Source organism: Thermobia domestica, chromosome 11, assembly GCF_964235325.1.
Source record: "Thermobia domestica chromosome 11, izTheDome1.hap1.1, whole genome shotgun sequence".
NCBI classification, from domain to species: domain Eukaryota; kingdom Metazoa; phylum Arthropoda; class Insecta; order Zygentoma; family Lepismatidae; genus Thermobia; species Thermobia domestica.
This window is the reverse complement of record NC_137464.1, coordinates 193071696-193092196: the sequence shown is the minus strand read 5'-3', so window position 1 is coordinate 193092196 and position 20501 is coordinate 193071696. Positions and strand designations below refer to the sequence as shown.

General features: G+C 35.2%; 1 protein-coding gene across 6 annotated transcripts in view; it reads left to right on the top strand.

The window, feature by feature from the left end:
* The window catches only part of LOC145664628 (uncharacterized), a 435530-nt gene that overhangs the window by 375316 nt on the left and 39713 nt on the right, over positions 1-20501 (top strand). For 4 of the 6 annotated variants that reach the window (XM_081731455.1, XM_081731460.1, XM_081731457.1 and 1 more), the window contains 5 exons: positions 442-581; positions 3834-3960; positions 11443-11562; positions 13672-13878; positions 18916-19038. In XM_081731455.1, coding sequence (XP_081587581.1) covers positions 442-581; positions 3834-3960; positions 11443-11562; positions 13672-13878; positions 18916-19038 — 717 coding nt within the window. The remainder of the gene's footprint in view (positions 1-441; positions 582-3833; positions 3961-11442; positions 11563-13671; positions 13879-18915; positions 19039-20501) is intronic. The other 2 variants (XM_081731459.1, XM_081731461.1) reach the window with 1 other exon arrangement.

The window sequence follows — 20501 nt, the reverse complement described above, 5'->3', positions numbered from 1 at the left end:
GTAAGCATCAAAATGAAGTTTGAGAAAGAAACTCGTCTATAAATACTGTAAGTAAGGTTTTTTGTCTTCTTTGCTATACGCTGTTTCTCTTTGTTATTGATTTTTGATGTTTCTTCCAGTGTAAAATGATCGGTGCGCGTATCTGAAATTTATTCATAAATAAATTGCGATTCTATCATTGATTTTATTATGTGTTGATCAATTTTCTCACAAAAAACACTCTCAGACAGTTGTGTTTTCCTGAAATTAATTTTTCATTAACGAGAAGCATTAATTCATTGAAATATAATGTTTTAAAATTATTTTTTGCCATATAAGGGACGTTATGTACGAATAATGATAAGTTTTAATACTTGCTTTTACTGAAATACAATGTTTAAGCGTATAAATAGCTCAGAGGGAGAAAAATAGGTGTTTAATGCATATCTTCTACTCTTTTAGGAAGTGAATCAGGCTGTGATGAGAGAGTACCTTCAACGGGTGTATACTAGCATTTTGTCTCACCCGGATATTTTAGCTCTTGGAGAAGGAATTGGCCAGCTTCTAGTGCAGCAAGCGCAGTCAGTCGTTCTCATGCATAGGTAAGAACTTGTGACAATTCTCTTGCTGTAGTTACTAGAAAGTATCTGATTAAATTTATATAGTATATGTCATATACTATACTGACCAGTCTTTTCTTTTCATTGATTTAGAAATTGATTATAAATACAGCCAAAATGAATACATGAAAAATTATTAACATACTCTTTTTTGATATTCTCGCTCTTTGAAAGTACGTAGATGAATCGTTTGAAAAGTGGTAGGTATAAAAATTGTCGAAGTTCGAGTCCTCTTTTACAAATGAGCAAACAGATCATGTGGCCAGGAGGCGCAGCAAAAAATTGCAAAATTGGCCTTAACCTAAAAATGAACCAATAAAATATTCCAAAGTTTGAATAAACACGAAAGATGCGAGACATGTTCCTTATTGTGAATTGTATTTGTTTCTGTATTATTCATAACAAGGTACTTTTCTCAGCAGCGAGAGCGAGGAGTGGTAGGTCTTGACTATTTGCGTAAGCATTAGTGAGGGTAGGTTGATCCTGCTTGAATGATGAGTGTATAGTTAATCATAATATAGTATGTCATCGGCTTGCCCCTTCTTTCCCTTCTAAACTTTTCACCACCACCTACGGCAAAAAGTTAAATTTATATTCTCTCCATTACTACGTGAAGTATACAAACTTTTAAAAATTATCGACTGCTAGTCCGGAAGATGGTGGGTCCATAGATCACAGATATTAATAATAATAATAATAATAATAATAATAATAATAATAATAATAATAATAATAATAATAATAATAATAATAATAATAATAACTCTCGGAAGAAGGACTAAGGAAGAAATCCCTCCTGAACCTAAACCTGCATATCCCTATTCTTGTTCTTATTTGTTGTTATTGTTGTAAGGGTTGAAAGGTCATGGTGGGGGAGTACGGTTACTCTCAGCCGCTGTTATGTCAAACACGAACCTGTCAAAGTTAAAGAATGCTTACAGGATCAGCATGCATCACTTAGGAACCCCGTAAGACAAAAGGTTCAGACGATGTGGCTCAAGAGGTTTTATTTGAGTTGTGAGTAAATTAGGAAAATGTAAGAGAAATTTTATGTAAGTTACAGTTAAATCTTGGAAAGAGGGATTCATAAGTGAAGTATGAGTAAGCTGGTCCTATTGGAGGGAAGGCTTATGAATTGTAGAGAAGTTTACTATAAACTTAAAGTAAGCAATATTTTTCTCTTAGCGATTATTGTATTTGATAGATGGTCTATCTATATGGAATTAATTGTTTCCATTCTTTATTAGTTTCAATAATGCAGTTAATTTATATCTACAAGCTACAAGAATTCTAAAGTTCCCACACATAGCTACATCAAATCCTTAATATATATGTAGGTTTTCAAAATTAGAGGTGACCGACATAAATTAAAGAAACTTCTATATTTTACAATACTTCAAGGACAACAAAAAAAAAAAAAAAACCAAGGTTCTAAGGTGTGGAGATTGTAGAAAGAGAATTTCATGTCATATAGAGTGAACTGAAAGTGCAGAAAGTTAATCTAAAATAATGCTACACGTGCTGCAATAATGCTAAAATAATGCTACAATATACAAATATTTGTTAAATATTTGTTCCCTAAGCTACTTTCTAAATAAATTTTATCGATATCTGCGATATTAACACTTACATATGGAATGAAATGTGAAGAAAACAATTGTTCCATAGAGGATCTATTGAGAAATATCAGGGAAAAGGTGAAAAACAACTGTTGCTGAGGCCTTGAGAAGAATTTTGGGTGGTCACTGAAATTGTAGTTCCGTCACTAACGTACGGAGTTCTTTCTAAATCTTTTAAGACTGAAAATAGTATTAGTAGTATTTTATAGATTCCTGTAGTTCTTCATTCTATTACAAAACTAAATAATAATTGATCGTTAGCAGTTAAAGGAAGAACTTAATAATAGACATAGAAATGTGAAAAAATATACCGTAAATACAGTAAACTCCCGATTATCTACGTAATCGGATGTCATGCCAACCACAGATAAGCAAATTCTGGGGATAATCCGCAACATTACCGAGAAAAGGACAGAGATCAACAAGAAAATGCTTTTGAACGTTTATTTTATTTTATTTTTATTTATTTTATTATTTACAGTAGGGGCCCTATAGATACTATTATAACTTAATAAACGGTAGTTTTTCTGTACTTACTGGTTTGTGGGTTTACTTTTTCACAAATATTCATGTTCATGTTAAAACACCCCTACCGGACTATACCTTAGCATTTTTTTTTTTTTTATGCCGTACCGTAATTTATCGTACCGCAAAAATAGAAGGAAAAAAGAAAGAAAGACCGAACATAATGCACAAAACTGTAATCCGCCCCCCAGATAATCGAGAGTTTACTACAGTGGACTCTTTTTAATTCGAAGTCCAAGGGGACACGAAAAAACTTCGAATTATCCAAAATTCGAATTATCCAACAACATTCATTTTCACATATATAACAACAAACAAACCAAAGTACTATGCATCAAAAACATATTCATATGGTGTAGACTTTACCTTTAAAGCAGCTTATTATTTGCGTGATCGAATACCGCAAACTAACAAACGACATTGACTCCACATAATTAAAACTACGTGTACAATGGAAAATATATTTACGTACAACACAACACCATACATTGAATAGCCCAAACAACTAAATACTAGTAACAATTTGAATATTCTGTTCTCACTTATAAGAAGTCGTAAACCTCATTTGCTTAAATTTGATTGTTTCTGTACGGTCAATAAATCTTGAATTTCATTTATTGCATGGAATACGGTATTGATAACATTTGGTTGACTTAATCAATAATTCATATTAAATTTTCAACCAATTCTGAAAGAAGATGAGATTGGCACACGTTCTCTATCTTTACTTCTTCCCCAACACGCCTTCATCTTAATCATTACATAGATCTTCTATTTATCTTTTGTATTACTCTTCCCAATGGCTGCATCTGGATAACTGAAAACACGTTAAAACTGTATTTCTCTGTTTACATCTGTTCAACATTAAAAATTTTCAACTGTATTTACTTCGAATTATCCAAAACTTAGGTTCAAAAGTTCGATTTATCCACGATTTTTTACTATTGTTTTCAATACAGTTTTCAAGGGGAATGGACTTATGTTCGAATTATCCAATATTTCGAATTATCCAAGTTCGAATTAACGAGACTCCACTGTATATATTTGTTTTTCTACTAATTTAGTGTTCTGTTTTTTTCCCTTTATGCAGAGCTGTAGAAAACGTTCAACGAAAATTAGCGAAAACTCAAGAGTCGCTTAAGAGGCGAATTCAGTATATGTATCCAGTTCTGTCAAGAATACAACCTTGGATGAGAGATAAATTAAGAAGTGCTGAGGTAAATATCTGTATATTTTACACACATTAAGGGAAATAGAACCAGGTAAAATTACTTTCAAAATATGAGGAGTGAATAAATAGTAATGGCATTAAAGGAAACATTAATTATGTCAGTTATGTTTTTAATGTAGATTTGTCTTCTTTTAAGAAGATCTATATTTGCACTAGTAGGTTGAATATTTTCATACAAAAATGTACAATAAGGTATAAGTCTACCAACGAATGAAATACGAACAATTTGAAAGAACAAAGTTATTACTTTCATACAGTTAGTAATTTAACATACTTTCCTTCTGTCTATCTCTTGCAATGGTTAATTTCGATTTCACTCTCAAATCTAAATGTACAAAAATATAGGAGTAAGGGTTAAGAACTATGTAAAATATTCACGATCTCCCTTTTTTCATTTCCCTTGTATTTTACTTAATATATTGTATCCGTAAGCAAGATGAACATAAGCGAAATAATCGCATATTAATTGTTACAAGAGAAATTTACAACTTCCCTACAGTAAGTGACTTTTACAACGATTTTGGAACCTTTCTCCGCATTAAAACTATAATTTTAGTGTTTATGCAAGCACATCAGATGCAAAATTCATCTTATGCATAAAGAGACTTTTCAGAAAGCTGGAAAAATTTTCTTTGCAAACAGTGTATTTGGTGACTTTTATGTTTCTCAGTTGTTTTTCGAATTAAGGAGTGTATCGAAAAGTAGTTAGCAATATTGCATATGTCAGGAAAGTCAGAAGAAAAGATAAAAAGTAAAGCAAACCCACATTTTTATTAATGGAGAACCTCTATGTATCTACATGACAAAGAAAATACAACTTACATGTCCCGTCGTACATATGAACGTAGTTTCTGTTTAATTCCAGCCATTAACTGTTGCACAGTCTCGACGGTGCATTTCCTCGATGCTGCAGCCCAGTTTCTCTTGAAGTCCGCCATGTTGCGCACTGGTTTATCATTCTTTCGGAAGTTGCGTTTGACAATTGCCCAATATCTTTCGATTGGATGGAGTTGTAGGCAGTTTTGTGGATTCATGTGTTTCCCTACAAACTCAATGTTCTGTTCATTGAGTCACCGTACTCTCGTCTTAGCATAGTTTGCTGCTGCTAAGTCGGGCCGAAACAAGGGGGAGATTGCATGCCTTTTATACAATGGCAGCAGTCTTTTTTGTAGACATTCCTTTCGGTACACTTCTGAGTTTATGGTGGATTCTGCATAAAAAATAGCGGAGCGCAAACCACAAGAGCAGATTGCCTGCCATACCAGTACGTTTTTCCCAAATTTTTCCACATCAACGTACCTCTGTGCAGCACATACATTCCCAACATTACGTGCAGTATAATATTGGGGTCCCGGAAGTGTTTTTGAGTCCTCATTTAGGTACTTTTCATCGTCCATCAACACACATCGCTCTGGTGACTTTACGATGTTGTCATACAGCTTGCGGGATCTTGTTTGTGCCGTTTGTCTCTGGTTTGGTGTTTGTTTCGCACGTTTTTGCTTATAGGTCTTCAAATTATGTCTGGAGTTGACACGCTGAGTCATTCCTATGGACGTTTTCGCTTTGGTAGCCAAATCCCGAACAGACATTGATGGATTTTGGTGTATCAACCGCACAACTTCACGGTCGAGTCCAGGGTTTCTGGGACCTTTTTTGCTCGGACCTCGGCATATCTTCAAAGCTGTAATGTTCACCGAATTTCTCAATGACCGATTTCATAGTTGTATGATGAACCCCACACTTTTTTCCTATCTGATTGTATGTTATGCCTTTGACGGTGCACCAATTGTGCAGGATTTCCCACTTCACTTCGCGTTTCACACGCGACATTTCCCATTCAACTCGGAACACAGCAACAAGCACGCAGCTATCCGTTTACAAGACTTCAACTGACCAGGTGCTTCCAGGTTTTGCCGTCTATGCAACCTCGCAAGTGCACACCGGCACCCCCAATGTTGCTAACTACTTTTCGATACACTCCTTATGAGAAATATGATTGTAGAAGCTTTTGTCAACTCAAACATATCAGTAAGTAGAGAATAGAAGTTGTTAAATCCGATGCGTATCTCACATAAGATGAGTTTTAGATGTGTAAGCACTGCAGTCCAAGGCGGCGATGAATGTTGTGGCTGACAGTAGAATGCGCTAGGTTTGATCTCCGGATCATGTCGTGTTAAGGTGGTGAATTCTCTTGGCCTGCTATATACGAATTCCAAGGAACATCTCTTAAGCTCCACTTTCACTGATGACCTCGAATGAGATCCGTTTGTTGGCAGATGTTTCTGTATGGATCCCATTTGTGTTCGCGTGACCACAATATCTGTAGGTATAGTCTTTCCAATTGTTAAACTATTTCCCGACACTGTTTCATTATTCAATTGTACAAACGTGGAAAAGAGTCGTACCATTTTCAATAACGATTCACTTTCGGTAACATTTCACTTACACCAACATAACATTCCAGCACCTGAAAGCAGACACCATACTTCTAACTGACCAGTAGCATTGCTAAATCAATTCGATGTAAACCGATCTACTTTCTGTAATCCGAAAAAGAGAAAAAGTGGAACTAGCGTTCGATCAATCGCCGTGTGATGCGTATATTTAGCTGGAAAATCACTGTCATGAAGATCACGCTCTTACTTTCATACTGAAGAATTTCTAAATGTAACTAAAAATATTCACCCGATATATACTTTAAACAAGGCCATCATATCCTCTTGTACAATATCTTCGTTAGTTATCTACTCATCTTTTGTATGGAGATCTGGGCACGGTTCCTGGAAGTACAATGTAATTCAGCCCTCATGTCAAATTGTTGTTTCTCACATCTATAAAAAATAGCATTAAAATCTGAATAATGCCGTTGTGCTACTCTCAAGTACAGCAGATCAATTTTATATCCAGAATTTCTTCTTAACTCTTCATTATGGACGACACTGATTTCTGAATCTGTTCCCATTAATCATATATATATATATATATATATATATATATATATATATATATATATATATATATATATATATATATATATATATATATATATATAATATGTATGTGTGTGTGTGTGTGTAATATTACTATTTTAAATTACGTTTTCAGTGTGAAATTACTCATTCGGTAAGGTGGGACGACAAACTTCTGGGCGCCACACGTTGTTTGAGTTGTTCATAAAAGTCACGCTAGCTTACCAAATTTAGCTTCATAGTGACATAGTGAAGTTGATAATCATTACTTAATTGAACTTAGAGGAACTTTAATACACATGTGGAAAGTCCAATTTTTACCTACCAGAATATCTCTGCAAGACTAGTGAAAGAACGTGATATAAATGTTATTTATTATCGGGCGCATTGAAAACATTGTACTATTATACGGTATACGGTGTACAATTATACGGTATTATACGGTGCCTGTTACAAAATGATGATGATAATTGTACTGTTTCAAAATTCTGCGAAATGATTTATAACGTATTCAGCCGATGCGTCCCTGCTAAAAAAACACGTCAATGCCAGTTATCCGTGCAACAGTACCTATGATACAGGGTGCGGCACGTAAAACCGGCCCGTCGTAATATTCTGGTATATTGTGTTTTTGGCAACACTTAAATAATCGACCATCCTACCAAGAGATGGCGTGTCGAGGTCGGGTCGACTTACGTGACGTGCAGCAGTCACGTGCAGCCAGTGAAACTTGTCGAAACCAGTTGAGAGAAAGGCCTCGTTGTGTTAAGCCGGGTGAGTGTCAGTGTGTGATAATGCCGTATTCGATACCCGAGCGTGTTGCCATTGTTGAAGGGTTCATTCTCACTGGATCTTTTGTGAAAACAAAGAATTTGTTTCGGGAGAAATTTCCAGGACGTTCTGTGCCAGCAAAAAGCACCATTCAGGAATTGATTGAAAAATGGCGGCGTACAGGATCGGTTCAAAATGCTCCCAGGAACAGACGACCATCTGTCTGCACACCTGAATTAAAGATGCAGGTGAAGGAGATAATGACAAGAAGTCCTCGAAAGTCAACCAGGAGATTGAGTCAACAGGTTCATGCGAGTGAGAGAAGTTGCAGACGTGTTTTAAGGGGACTGAAGTTATGTGTTCACTTTACGGGCCGGTTTTACGTGCCGCACCCTGTATAATAAAAAAAAAATCAAACGGAAATCTTACTATCGTAAGAAGTGGAAAGAGGGGTTAAATAATACAAGGTGAGCACAGAAACAGTCCCAGGTTTCAAATTAGTGTAAATTTAATATGCGAAGGAATGTTTTGCTGAAATTTTAAACAGTGATACAGAAACTCAAAAAGTTTTTTTGTAGCAATAATTGAAATCACAAACACTCGATGTGCGCGCCCGAAATATCGAGGCGGTAATCTAGCTCCAACCACACGTTGTGAAGTATATCCGGTGTGATGGAGTTGACAGCATCACTGATGCGTTTTTGGAGATCGATCAGTGTTGCGGGTAGTGGAGGTGCATACACTTACTGTTGTTTGTGGCATCTGCAACTCTCTGCTAGCTTTACGTGTAGACTTCTGTGGGCTGTGTACGAAGGCTGCTCTTACGCGCTCCACAGTTTCCTCGGAGACTGGACGTCGCCCTGAATGTCCTTTTCTTTGATCACAAATGAACCCCGTCTCAATAAACGTTCTATGCCACTTCACAATGGATTTGCGTGTGGGTGGATCAGCATTAAATTGTCGTTTGAAATCACGCCGCACTCTCACAAAACTGCTTGTTTTTGCAAATTGTAAAACGCACCAACTTCGTTGCTGTGGGGTGAACGACATTTTCGATGTTACTGCCCTCTAGCTGCCCTGCTCAGAACTAGGATTCTGAAAATATAGATGGGAAAATACTTTGAGTTTACTGAGCTCTGTACAAAATTTCATGTAAATATTCAATTAAATGTTAATTATGTGGTACTTTAAAATCAGGTACTGTTTCTGTGCTCACCCTGTATTGCATACCATCGTGAACAGTTCTTGAAAATACGAAAAGAAATTAAATCAGAAATTTCGAGAGCGTACAAGGCATTTATTTCACATTCTGAATTTACTGTAGAAAAAGACCCACGGCAGTTCTGGTATTTTATTAAAAGTAAAACCAAGCATCTTTCGTCAAATTCTCTAACATATAATGGTAACGAGTTAAAACATAACAAAGAAATTTCTCAGGCATTCGCGCATTATTTTCAGTCAGTATATAGTAGTGTACCCGCCAAATACGACACGAATTATCTAATAACAAATAATTCGGAATGTAGTATATTAGACACTTTTCATATAAAGGAAATAGAATTAGAGGAGATTGAGCAGGCTATTAAAGCGCTGAAACCTAAAATATCTTGTAGTATAGATGGCATTCCACCGTATGTGGTGAAGGGCTGTTTAGATATATTCAAGCATCCACTCCATATTATCTTTAATATGTCTATTAAAACCAATATATTTCCGAATAAATGGAAAGAAGGTCTCATTTGCCCTATTCCTAAATTCGGAAACAGGAATGAGATAGAGAACTTCAGACCAGTAGCCATCCTATCTCCCTTTGGCAAAGTTCTTGAAACCATATTATACAACATAATTTTAAACCATGTAAAGCCTGTCATATCTGAACATCAATACGGATTTTTAAGGAATAAATCCACAACAACCAAACTAGCAATAGTAGCGGATTACATAGCAAGAGAATTAGACAAAGGCGGTCAAGTGGACGTCATTTATACGGATTTCAGTAAGGCTTTCGGCAGAGTTGACCATGACGTGCTGCTACAGAAATTGGCATCTTTCAATTTTTTTAAACGAGCAGTAGAGTACTTCGCTTCCTACTTGTGCAATCGAGAGCAAGCTTTCTCTTACAAGGGATATATTACCACGAAATTTACCACATTATCAGGTGTTCCTCAAGGATCCCATTTGGGTCCGCTATTATTTCTTCTTGTAATTAATGATACTTCAACCTATGTTAAAAACTCTCACTTTCTGTTGTTTGCCGATGATCTCAAATTATATTCTAAAATAAGCACAATGAATAACTTCACACAACTCGAGCAGGATTGGAGCAATGGTGTGATAAAAACAAACTTTCATTGAATATCTCTAAATGCAAGTCTTTATCGTTCTCTAGGAAAGAAAATCCCATCAATTATCCGTATATAATTAATGGCATATCTCTGTGTAAATCAAATTCAGTTAAAGATTTAGGAGTAATTTTTGATTCAAAATTGACCTTCTCTCATCACATCGATGCAATCTCTAACGCTGCATTCAGAAACCTCGGCTTTATCTATAGTATTGGTAAAGAGTTTAGAAAAGAGTCAACATTCATTAAACTTTATAATTTGTACGTAAGGTCCCACTTAGAATATGCGTGCGTTATTTGGACACCGAATGTAAATAAATACTTACAAGCAATAGAAAACATACAATTTAAATTTCTAAAAATGCTTACGTACAAGAAAACAGCTTTCTATCCCAAACAGATTCTCTACGTAGACTTAGTAAGGAGTTTGAATTTCCTAGCGTTGACGAATCGACGAAAGATGTTTGATTTACTATTTTTATATAAAGTATTAAATAATAAAATTTACTGTCCAGGGCTACTCACGAAAGTATATCTGAGCGTTCCAACAGGCAGAACAAGACCAGGGAATACTGGTATATTTTCCTGTGAAAGGGCACGAACAAATATTCTCAGTAAATCTCCGCTGTGGAGAATGTGTGACTCCTACAATGAATTAAGTTATAAAACTAATGTTTTAGATATATTCAGTATGTCAGAATATGTATTTAGAAACAGGATTATTACCGAGTACCTGACGCTCGAACTGAATTGATTAATTGTACGGATAAATGTATATATATGTCTGTGTATGTATTATACGACACTATAACTAGGCATTAAGCCTGTGTTGTTTTTCTAAATAAAAAAATCCTCACTTAGTAATGTTCACATTATGATTTAAATTAACTGTCTGGTGAGTGATTAGAACTATGTTCTGACTAAGAATCCGTCGGATGGAAAATCTAAAACACAAATAATAATTTAAAAAATGTGTTAGTAAAAAGGTTAGTATATTATCCTTAGGACATTCGTACATACATTGTGTATATAGTAAAATAACAAAAGCAAACAATTACATATGAGGAAAGGCAGGTGAATATAAGCATAGATATAATTCACGCAATATTCGTAAATTACCACTCTTGACACACACACACACAAATGTTAAGATCGTGTTATGGAAAAGAGCTTAAAGTCGTTGTGTGCCCTTGGAAATGAGCGTCCGAGTGTTGACCTCGAAATATTGGAAGAAAAATTGACTGAGGAACACACAGTAATTTGAAAAAGAGCTACAAATATTTTGCAGCCTTAAATGTTCATAGTTGCGTAGTAAAGTGTATACTTGCTTCTGTTGTAATCTGTGGATTACTCAACTACATATATTGTATTTTTTATTTAACAGAGCCATTTTATTGAGGAGTGTCAGTGGAGTGCTCATGAAGAAGCTTTGATGCTTTGCAATAACCAGAAACTTCACCAGACAGTATACTTTTTGAACAGAGATCTGGCTTTTATGCGTGAGGTATGTAATTGATAAATAAAAAGTCAGTTATACAAGTTATCTATAATTACATTTTTATTTATGTATCTATCTATATTCCAACATGGCCGTTTCATGGACGTTTCATGTCTACATTTCTGTCCTTTTATTTAACTTTTTCATTTCTTTCTACTTTTTCTCCATTCTGTCTGATGAAACGTGTAGAAAAAAATATGTGTAGCGTGTGTGATTATGCTTTTACCATTTTGAAGTAGGTATTTTAGGAGATTAATTTTATATATATACTGATGAAAATGAGTCTAAGAACAGCATCTCATATTCATTGTAGCAATTTGAACGAAATTCGCACCGCTGAATGTATGTACTTGTAGAGGTTGCTAATCGTAGTTTGAAAGTTCCAGCCTAGCAGCCACAGTAGGGGGCAGGCTGATCATAGCTGTAAAGGACGTGCTGCTTGTAGTTTGTAGATCATTGAACAACACAACACGAGGAGTGTAAATATGTATGTGAATCTGTTACGTGTGGATTTCAGTCTATGTCTGCAATGCTAGGATGATGCAGGTGACACATACTGTAACGCTATAAGTGTTCTGTGAGTAGCTGGGTGTTCTGTTTGCGTGGGCAGTGACGACCCCGGAGACATCGGGGAGCGCCTGTGGTCGTGTACCTACAGCTTAAAGGGGCAGACTACTAAGTATTTTTCAAAAACTAACAATTTTTCTTTTGCCAGTTTTTCGTAAATGAAAAGAGATAACGAAATTTAACTTACCTCAATAATAGATAATGTTATTCTACACCCGAAAATACTAATCGGAAGAATTTTCAGTGCTGCCATCCATAGAAATTACAGTGTGACCAGAATTTGAATTACCCAAAAATCTAGGTTAAGGCAACGACTAGAAAAATTAACTCAACGGTAATTGATGACTTATCATGCTGTCTGTGTTCCTTGTTAACTACTTTTTAAAAATAATATGTATATTTATTCTGTAATAACTTACATACGTTATTACAAAATAAATAAATTACAAAATAAATACAAATATTATTTAAAAAGTAGTTAACAAGGAACACAGTTAGCATGATAAGTCATCATTTACCGTTGAGTTTATTTTTCTAGTTGTTGCCTTAACCTAGATTTTTGGGTAATTCAAATTCTGGTCACACTGTAATTTCTATGGATGGCAGCACTGAAAATTCTTCCGATTAGTATTTTCGGGTGTAGAATAACATTATCTATTATTGAGGTAAGTTACATTTCATTATCTCTTTTCATTTATGAAAAACGCAAAAGAAAAATTGTTAGTTTTTGAAAAATATTTAGTAGTCTGCCCCCTCAAAGTGCCAACCATGTTAGTAGACAAGGGTTGCCAACCACGTTAGTGTGTAACTAAGTTTCATAATTTTCCGAATAAAATTGTATTCCACTGATTTTTATTCTGTTTTATGCTATAACGTACAGACATCCGTTATGCATCATCTGGTGAGTTTGGTGCTCCCAGTGTTGCTAGTAGAGAAGAAATTTTTGAAAAACCAGATTTTTAAGCTGATAGATTGATTTTAACTGTCAACCTATACATTGTAAACACAACATATCGACTAGTTTCGATAATTTAGCATGCGTCATGTCTAAAACTATAGAAGTAGTTTTTGTGTTATTGGATTTTGGAAAAGTTTCCAGGCAAAAAAAAAAAAAAATCTCCCCCTTTTTTTTCCCCTTAACGTCATCTTCTCACGTGTGTTGTTACTTATGTGGCTTATTTCACATCAAAAAAATATGACAAAGAATCATACGTTATTTGTGAGCAACCCGGATGCATGTCTCACATTTCATTTCCGAGCTGTAACACTTCCACGTTCCCAGCATAAGATATTACCATAGTGCCACTTAATACAAATATAAGAGAGCTTTTTAGATGGTTATTTTTATTACTTGTAGAGCATACTATAATGGGATTTATTTAAGGAAAAAAATTATGAGTAAATTAGAAATAGGGAGAAATATTTAAATTAAAAATGTATTACTATTCGTAATTTTTAAAATAAGCTCTAAAGGAAACTAACTGAGTTCAATTTAGTATATTTCGAGTGTGCCCTCAGCAAGTATATTGGTTTATTTTATCATTTCAGAGGGAACCAGTGTTGGCTAAAGAACTGCGGAAAGTGAAAACACCAACCAGAAGCTTCCAGTGGAAAACGCAGATATGGATTCCAACGAACTGGGCAGTCCGTAGAAATTTCCAGGGCCACTCCGAAGTCATTCCAACAGTTTTAAGTGAAACAGCGACATCCATAACAACCCCCCGATCTGACCCGAGCCAGGTAGAGGGGGAAACAGTATGTTTTGGCTTCGCTTTTTTCTGTTGCAGCTTGTCCTCGCTTGCTCAAATCGTTTGACTTTCAGGAAATAAAAATTTTCGTTGTTGTTTACGTTCCATTGTGTTTGAACTTACATCTCCTGAAGAAACTAAAGTGATAAAATTTGAAGTCCAGTTAATTGTATATCCATTTTTCATTAGTCTTGTAATTATAGTATAATTGAAATATACTGAAAGTGTTGGAAGCTGCCCAAGGAAAGGCGAACTTGCAAACTTGTGAAAATACAGGGTATTTTGTAGCGTCTTTAAAGGCAATAGTTGTTGACTTTTGTTCATTTAGGTTGAAGTTCCCATATGAATTCAGTTGTAAACAGTTGAGTTCAGTTGTTTAGCATAAGTTTTGTGCCTATATCCTTGAATATTTTATTGCTTAAGTACTGCAGACTGCATATCTGTTTGGGGCCGCGATGGCTCAGTGGTAGAGCGTTCACCTCTGGTGCATGGGGTCCCGGGTTCGATTCCAGCTCTCGCTGTATATATATATATATATATATATATATATATATATATATATATATATATATATATATATATTAGCTGACCAAACTGTTTGTGGCATAAGATGCTAAAAACAAAGAAAAGTTTAGGAAGATATAGGTGAAACAGTTCAAACAAATCTTTGAAAACCCTGTTTTCTCGTCAACTATTTTGTGATCTATTTTCCTCTTGCCTTACGAATTTTGTATTGTTGCAACACCCAAATCATTTTAATACTTATTTGAGGAAGTTTTTGCATAAATCAATAATGTTTATGCAGTTATGATATACATTCGCGAAATACTGTATGTTGTGAAAGATGTTCGTATAGTTGTAATGGAAAATATTTGAAACATTCGTTTTTCTGTTGAAGAAACTTAATTACTATACTTCATTGAATAAGAATTAAGGTGATTTAGGATATAAAAGTACAGGATTCCGTGCAGCAAAACCAAAAACTCCAGTTCACAAAGCAATTAAAAGACAAACAGCATTTTCGAATGATTTTCTTGAATTATAGTTAGGGTAACTACTTTTGAGAGTTTTCATTCTTACTTATTAATGTGTTCTGTTACCTCTCTGTATTTATATTCCCTTGATATTTTTTATAAACTCTGATGACGCTTACAATTTGATCAGCGGAAGTTTTATTAATTCCTAGCGTAATAGACAATACTAGCATACTTTTTTAAAAAAGAAATCCGTCTCAGTTAGAGGGATTGAACGTGTTCTGATTCATATGTTGTAAGCAATTTATCGTCTTTCCTGAAAGTCATATTTGAATTACAAGAAATATTCCAAAAGTGTGGTCCGGAAGTGTCATTATTTACAGCTAAGTTACATGAAGTATTTCTTACATAGTTACAGGTATTTAGTATGTTGTAACTTATAATTGTGTAAATAATAATAATGACAGTAATAAAACATTGTTGATGGCATAAATAGATATTTGGTATTATACAACTTGATTGATTGCGTTGCTGTTTAAAATTATACACATAATGTAGAGATGACATAAAACATTGTTATTTACCCACACTCAGTCTAACATTTATATGTGAAGATATCTTAATCTTGTAACTAGATTTATCCGTCCTAAACTGCACTTGGCTGGCCAAAGCTTTGGGTGTCATAGGGGCGTCAGTAAGAAGACTATTTTCTCCCTCCTCCTCAAATTGCACTTACATTATTATATCATTATTTATATATTAAAAATTTAATTGCTCACAGCCACTAGGCACGATCAGTTAAATCATTTATGCTCGTAATGTCTTAGTAAAAATTAGATTTTAAATAAATCGGTGTCGTTAACGTAACTGACATTAAATATTGAGTTGTTTGACAAAAGAAAAAGTAGCTATTGATAAAATGTTCAACTGAATAGTTAAATGTTGATGCTTACAATATACACCATGCATTTACTTTAAATGCCAATTAGCCTTTAATTTTCAATCATAATTTGAAGTTAACGTACATTTGGTAACAGCTTGAACGAAAATTGAAAGGAAGGAAGGCGAAAGATTAGATTTTATTTTCACAAATTTTAGCTTAATGCCTTAATCTTATGTAACATCATTTAAAGCTCTTTAACTGGTATTTGTTGTCTTTTTCTATCGTGATTACATAGCATTGACTCAATATTTTCTGTTTTACTAATATCCAAGAGCTCCGTTTAGTGTCCCAAAAATCGAAATCGGAAGAAAGAAAGATTGAAAATGGATCTTCCGGCATAAAATGCCTCAGGAACCAATCCAAACACTTGTTTAAGACTACTTCCAATTTGTTATAATAATGCCTTTCACCATACTTTCAGAATTTTTCTTGTATTATTTGTCGTAGTTTGTACCTATACAGTCGTAATACTGAACAATGTCCACACCTAGGTATTTCGTTCTTCATAAAATTTTATTTGAAATCTTTTCTGTTAATTTTCTTTTCTGATATTATTCTGGTTGCCGATATTGTATTATTTGATTTTGAGTGTCTGTCTATTTGCTATTTTGCTTTACTGTGCTCATATGCTAAAGAAAGTAGTAATCCTGCCTGCTTGTGTGCAATTCAGAATTTTAAATAATTACATGAAATGAAGAAGTGATTTTAAAATAATTGTTTTCTATGTATGTTGTATATCTTTTAATTACATCGCTGTCTAAATGTATTGCAAATTAATTGTATTTCTGCCTAATAAGTTGCAAATATCGTATGTATGGTTAATTTGTTTATCAGCTATGGTAAATACGCTAATAAAGATAAATATTTGATTATACTAAGTCATTAATAATCGTTTGGAATGTCGAAATCCAGATTTGAATTTTAGTTTAATATTAATTTATGTAACACTAAGTGTTTTAACTAGGGAGAGTGGTTACATATGCTCATGATAGAAAGCTCATTTTCGTTACTCATAGTCACGAATTTAATTCGAAATCGCATCGTTTGGGATTCTATAGTAGAACACCATACATATATACATTGAGTGCTTACTGAATTGCGACCACGTACCTAATACTTTGTTTGTCCATTTTTTGCTCGAAGGACGACCTGGACGTGGCAAGGCATAGATTCCGCAAGTTGCAAATGTACTTCCACGGGAATCTGGCACACACATTCGTGATGGCATCTCACAGTGAGCTACCGATGTCTGTACAGAACTCATGGCGCGAAGAACTCGTTCTATATCATCACATAGATGTGCTATAGGATGAAGTTGCGGTGAATTAGGCCAATTCACATCCTGCGGTTCCGTGGAGTGTTCCTTAAGCCAAGCAAGTATAGTTCTGGCTCGGTGGCATGGTGCATCCTCGTCCTGGAAAATCCCATCTGTGAGTGGGTAGATGTGTTGCATTATATGGTATACACCTGCATCCCTAACACCTGCAGATACACAACGGATGTCACACTGTGGTTCATGCACACCAACGGTCCCAGTCCATGTCAACAGAAGCATCCTCAAACCATACAGCCACTCCCACCTGCCTGTACAGTACGCACCATGGACGAGGGATCCATAGCTTTGCGCTGTTGGCGTACCCGTCCGAGGGGTGTAACACAAAGTGTGTTTCATCGGACCAACACACAATTTTCCAATCATCCGCGGTCCAATTAGCATACTCCTGTGCCCAAGCACAACGAAGTCGGCGGTGACATGTCGTGAGGAGTGGGTTGTTTGCTGTGAAACTTCATGCGTGCCAGTTTACGCTGCATAATTGCGTGGGATATTGGTGTTATACTTCCACTATTGTATTGGTCACATAATTCCCGGACACTGATGGTTCGTTTGGCTGTCATGAGCAGTTTGACGCGACACTCGCTCCGCGGTGTGACTTTCCGTACTCCCCTGCAGTTTCGCGTCTTGGAAGTTGTTACCTCAGTTTGCACACCTTTACTACATTGAAGCGGGCGCATCCGACAAATGTTGCTGTCTGGGTTATTGACGCACTTGTTGCTCGGGCACCCACAGTCAATGCCCTTTTTGATTGCGGACAAATCCTGCCCACCTACCATTGTAACAATGTGCTGTCTGCTAACATGAAGCCTCGAGTGTTTCTTTCTCTGTAATACTCCCAGTGGTCATGTCATAAGCACTCCCGCCTTCTTGTGTAGAGGGGTGGTCGCAATTCAGTGATCACTCACTGTATATGCAGAGAGAGAGGTAGATCTGTATAGGTCTTCTTTTATTTATTTATTTATTAGGTACCAACAAATGAAAAATGCCCATTTCAAAATATAATGACGTATACATTACATGTGACACTTTATGTGTGGTGTATACTCATAGGTGTATGTGACATTGTTGTCCGTAGCAGGGGATCAGCGCATGCATGCTGTCGTCCAGGTAACGAGGCATTTTTGACTCAACATTTTCTCATTTTTTCCTCGGACGCAACATGATGTGTGACTGAGCAATGAAGGTGCCGCTAAAGAACTGCGGGATATGAGATTCATTCTTCTCGTCTCCTTAAATGAGATTGTCTACAACAGTCACTGTTAACTCACAAGTGCAGTTTTGTCAATTATCCTATCCGCTAATCGTCCTTCATTGTGTTTCGACTAGCACGACAATCCTTTCACTTGTTTTGTTCTATATACATTTGTCACCTAGTACAGCCTGTATTCTCCTTTAGATGTCCGATGGGTGTGTACCTTCAGGGTGCGGTGGTCATATCCAGTAGCAACACTTCCGTTGTTCAGTCGCACATCATGTTTCGTCCGGGGAAAGAAAGCGAAAGTGCCTCGCCACCTGAACAACAATGCGCGTGCGCTAATGCCTCGCCACAGGAATGCTACATAAACCTGTGATTATACACAGCACACAAGGTAACAGCCTCATAACACGTTTGTCAGCGTGTTTTGAAATGAATCTTTACATTTCTTGGCAACTTATAATTAGTCCCCTAATGATACGATCATCATTCTATAATTTATCATTGTCTTCTTTAGCTTTAGGCAATAAAAGTGTGACATTAAATCGTATGATTTCATTACTCCTGAAACAACTAATAATTCGTTTTTCTTTTAGCCTGTGTTCCTTGTTGAAAAAGAAGTAGTACGAACAACAACTACAAGATGGCCGTTCTGGAGGTGGATTAATTATTGCCATCGCACGTGGAGCTGGACGTGGAATGCAATGTTTTTTTTCGGGGTAGGTACACATTTAAGAATACAAAAGAGTTTTGCAGTACAGTCTTTAATAAAAACTTTCTTTCTGAAAATGTGTTTCCAATATATTTTTGCAGGTGACGATAATAGACTGTAACTTGTAAATGATTATGGCTGTCAAATAGCTTTTCCTAAACTGGATATAGTCGTCAGAACGAAGACTTTCAACCCTTTGGTCATTTCGTAATTTAAGTGATTTTAAAACAACACTCGAATTACTCTTTTATTGATTAAAAACACTATTTTAAATATATATGCACAAAAGAAATTGCTTTCTCAATATTTCTTGAGGTCTTGAGATATAAGTAGAAGATATTTCGAGAATTTCTATTCAGTGTATCAAAATCAATATACTCTCCTAACGTGTTGACTGTCCGCCATTTTCCAGAGATTTTATAAGAGTGGTGAGTGACAGTTGTGTTTTGCATTTCCAATGCTTCAAATGCCATATTCGAACTATACAATTCCTAGTCGTATGTATATAAATGATTTTTTTAAAGCAATGGTGGGATAAGTTTCATCACCAATACAATATCAAACGTTGGTGTTGGTAGGTTGAAAAGTAGAAATATATGTAGAGCCTCTATGAGATTTCTGTTAAAATCATTATTTGTAAATCTAATACAAAAGAGAATCATTAATGTCCATTTTATGCAACCAATTATATTTTATTTTATTGTATTTTATTTTATTAGGGATGCGCTCAACTGATCACGTCCCGTTCAGTTACAGAGAAAGTTCATTTTGATTTTCTGCAATTAACTGTCTGCATTTGAACTGCTAGCTCGTACTCACTGCACATAGTGGATAGTTACTATTTGCTTGGAAGTATTTCTTGGACAGTGAGCTTAATTTTCGGCTTATCTCCTTGAATGTGACGAATATGGAGCCTAATCATTCTTTTCATTTTGATACTTTGAAGTGTGAAGATCTGCAGTAAAATCCGAGAAAATTAAAATTAAATAAATAAGTAAAAAGAAAATGCATTAATTAATATCACTAGTACACTATTGTAAAATATAGTAGTTTTTGTATTTTGCGTCTGTATGCAACTCCTAGGTTATGAAGAACGGAATTTATTATTAAAATAGCTCCGAATCAAGACCGAGGCTTAAATTCAGTGCAGTTGACAGATGCACAATCTTCATAATGTGTGTCGTTCCCCACCACAATATCTCGCCTTTAAGATTGCAGGATACAATTTAATACCACTTTTATATTGTGGATACTGGTTCAGAAAGTTCTGTTTGAAGCAGAATTAATGTCATTGTAGAATTTTAAGTCAGTGTATTATCTTCAAGGTATACAAGAACTAATTTTGATATTATTCAGTTGAATTTGGTTTTGTTTTTCAATAAAGTGTTGTTATTATTGAAAAATGTTTTTAGATAAAACGTAAGAAATAATTAGAAGAACTGAAAAATGAAATATTTAAGTTTTACGTCC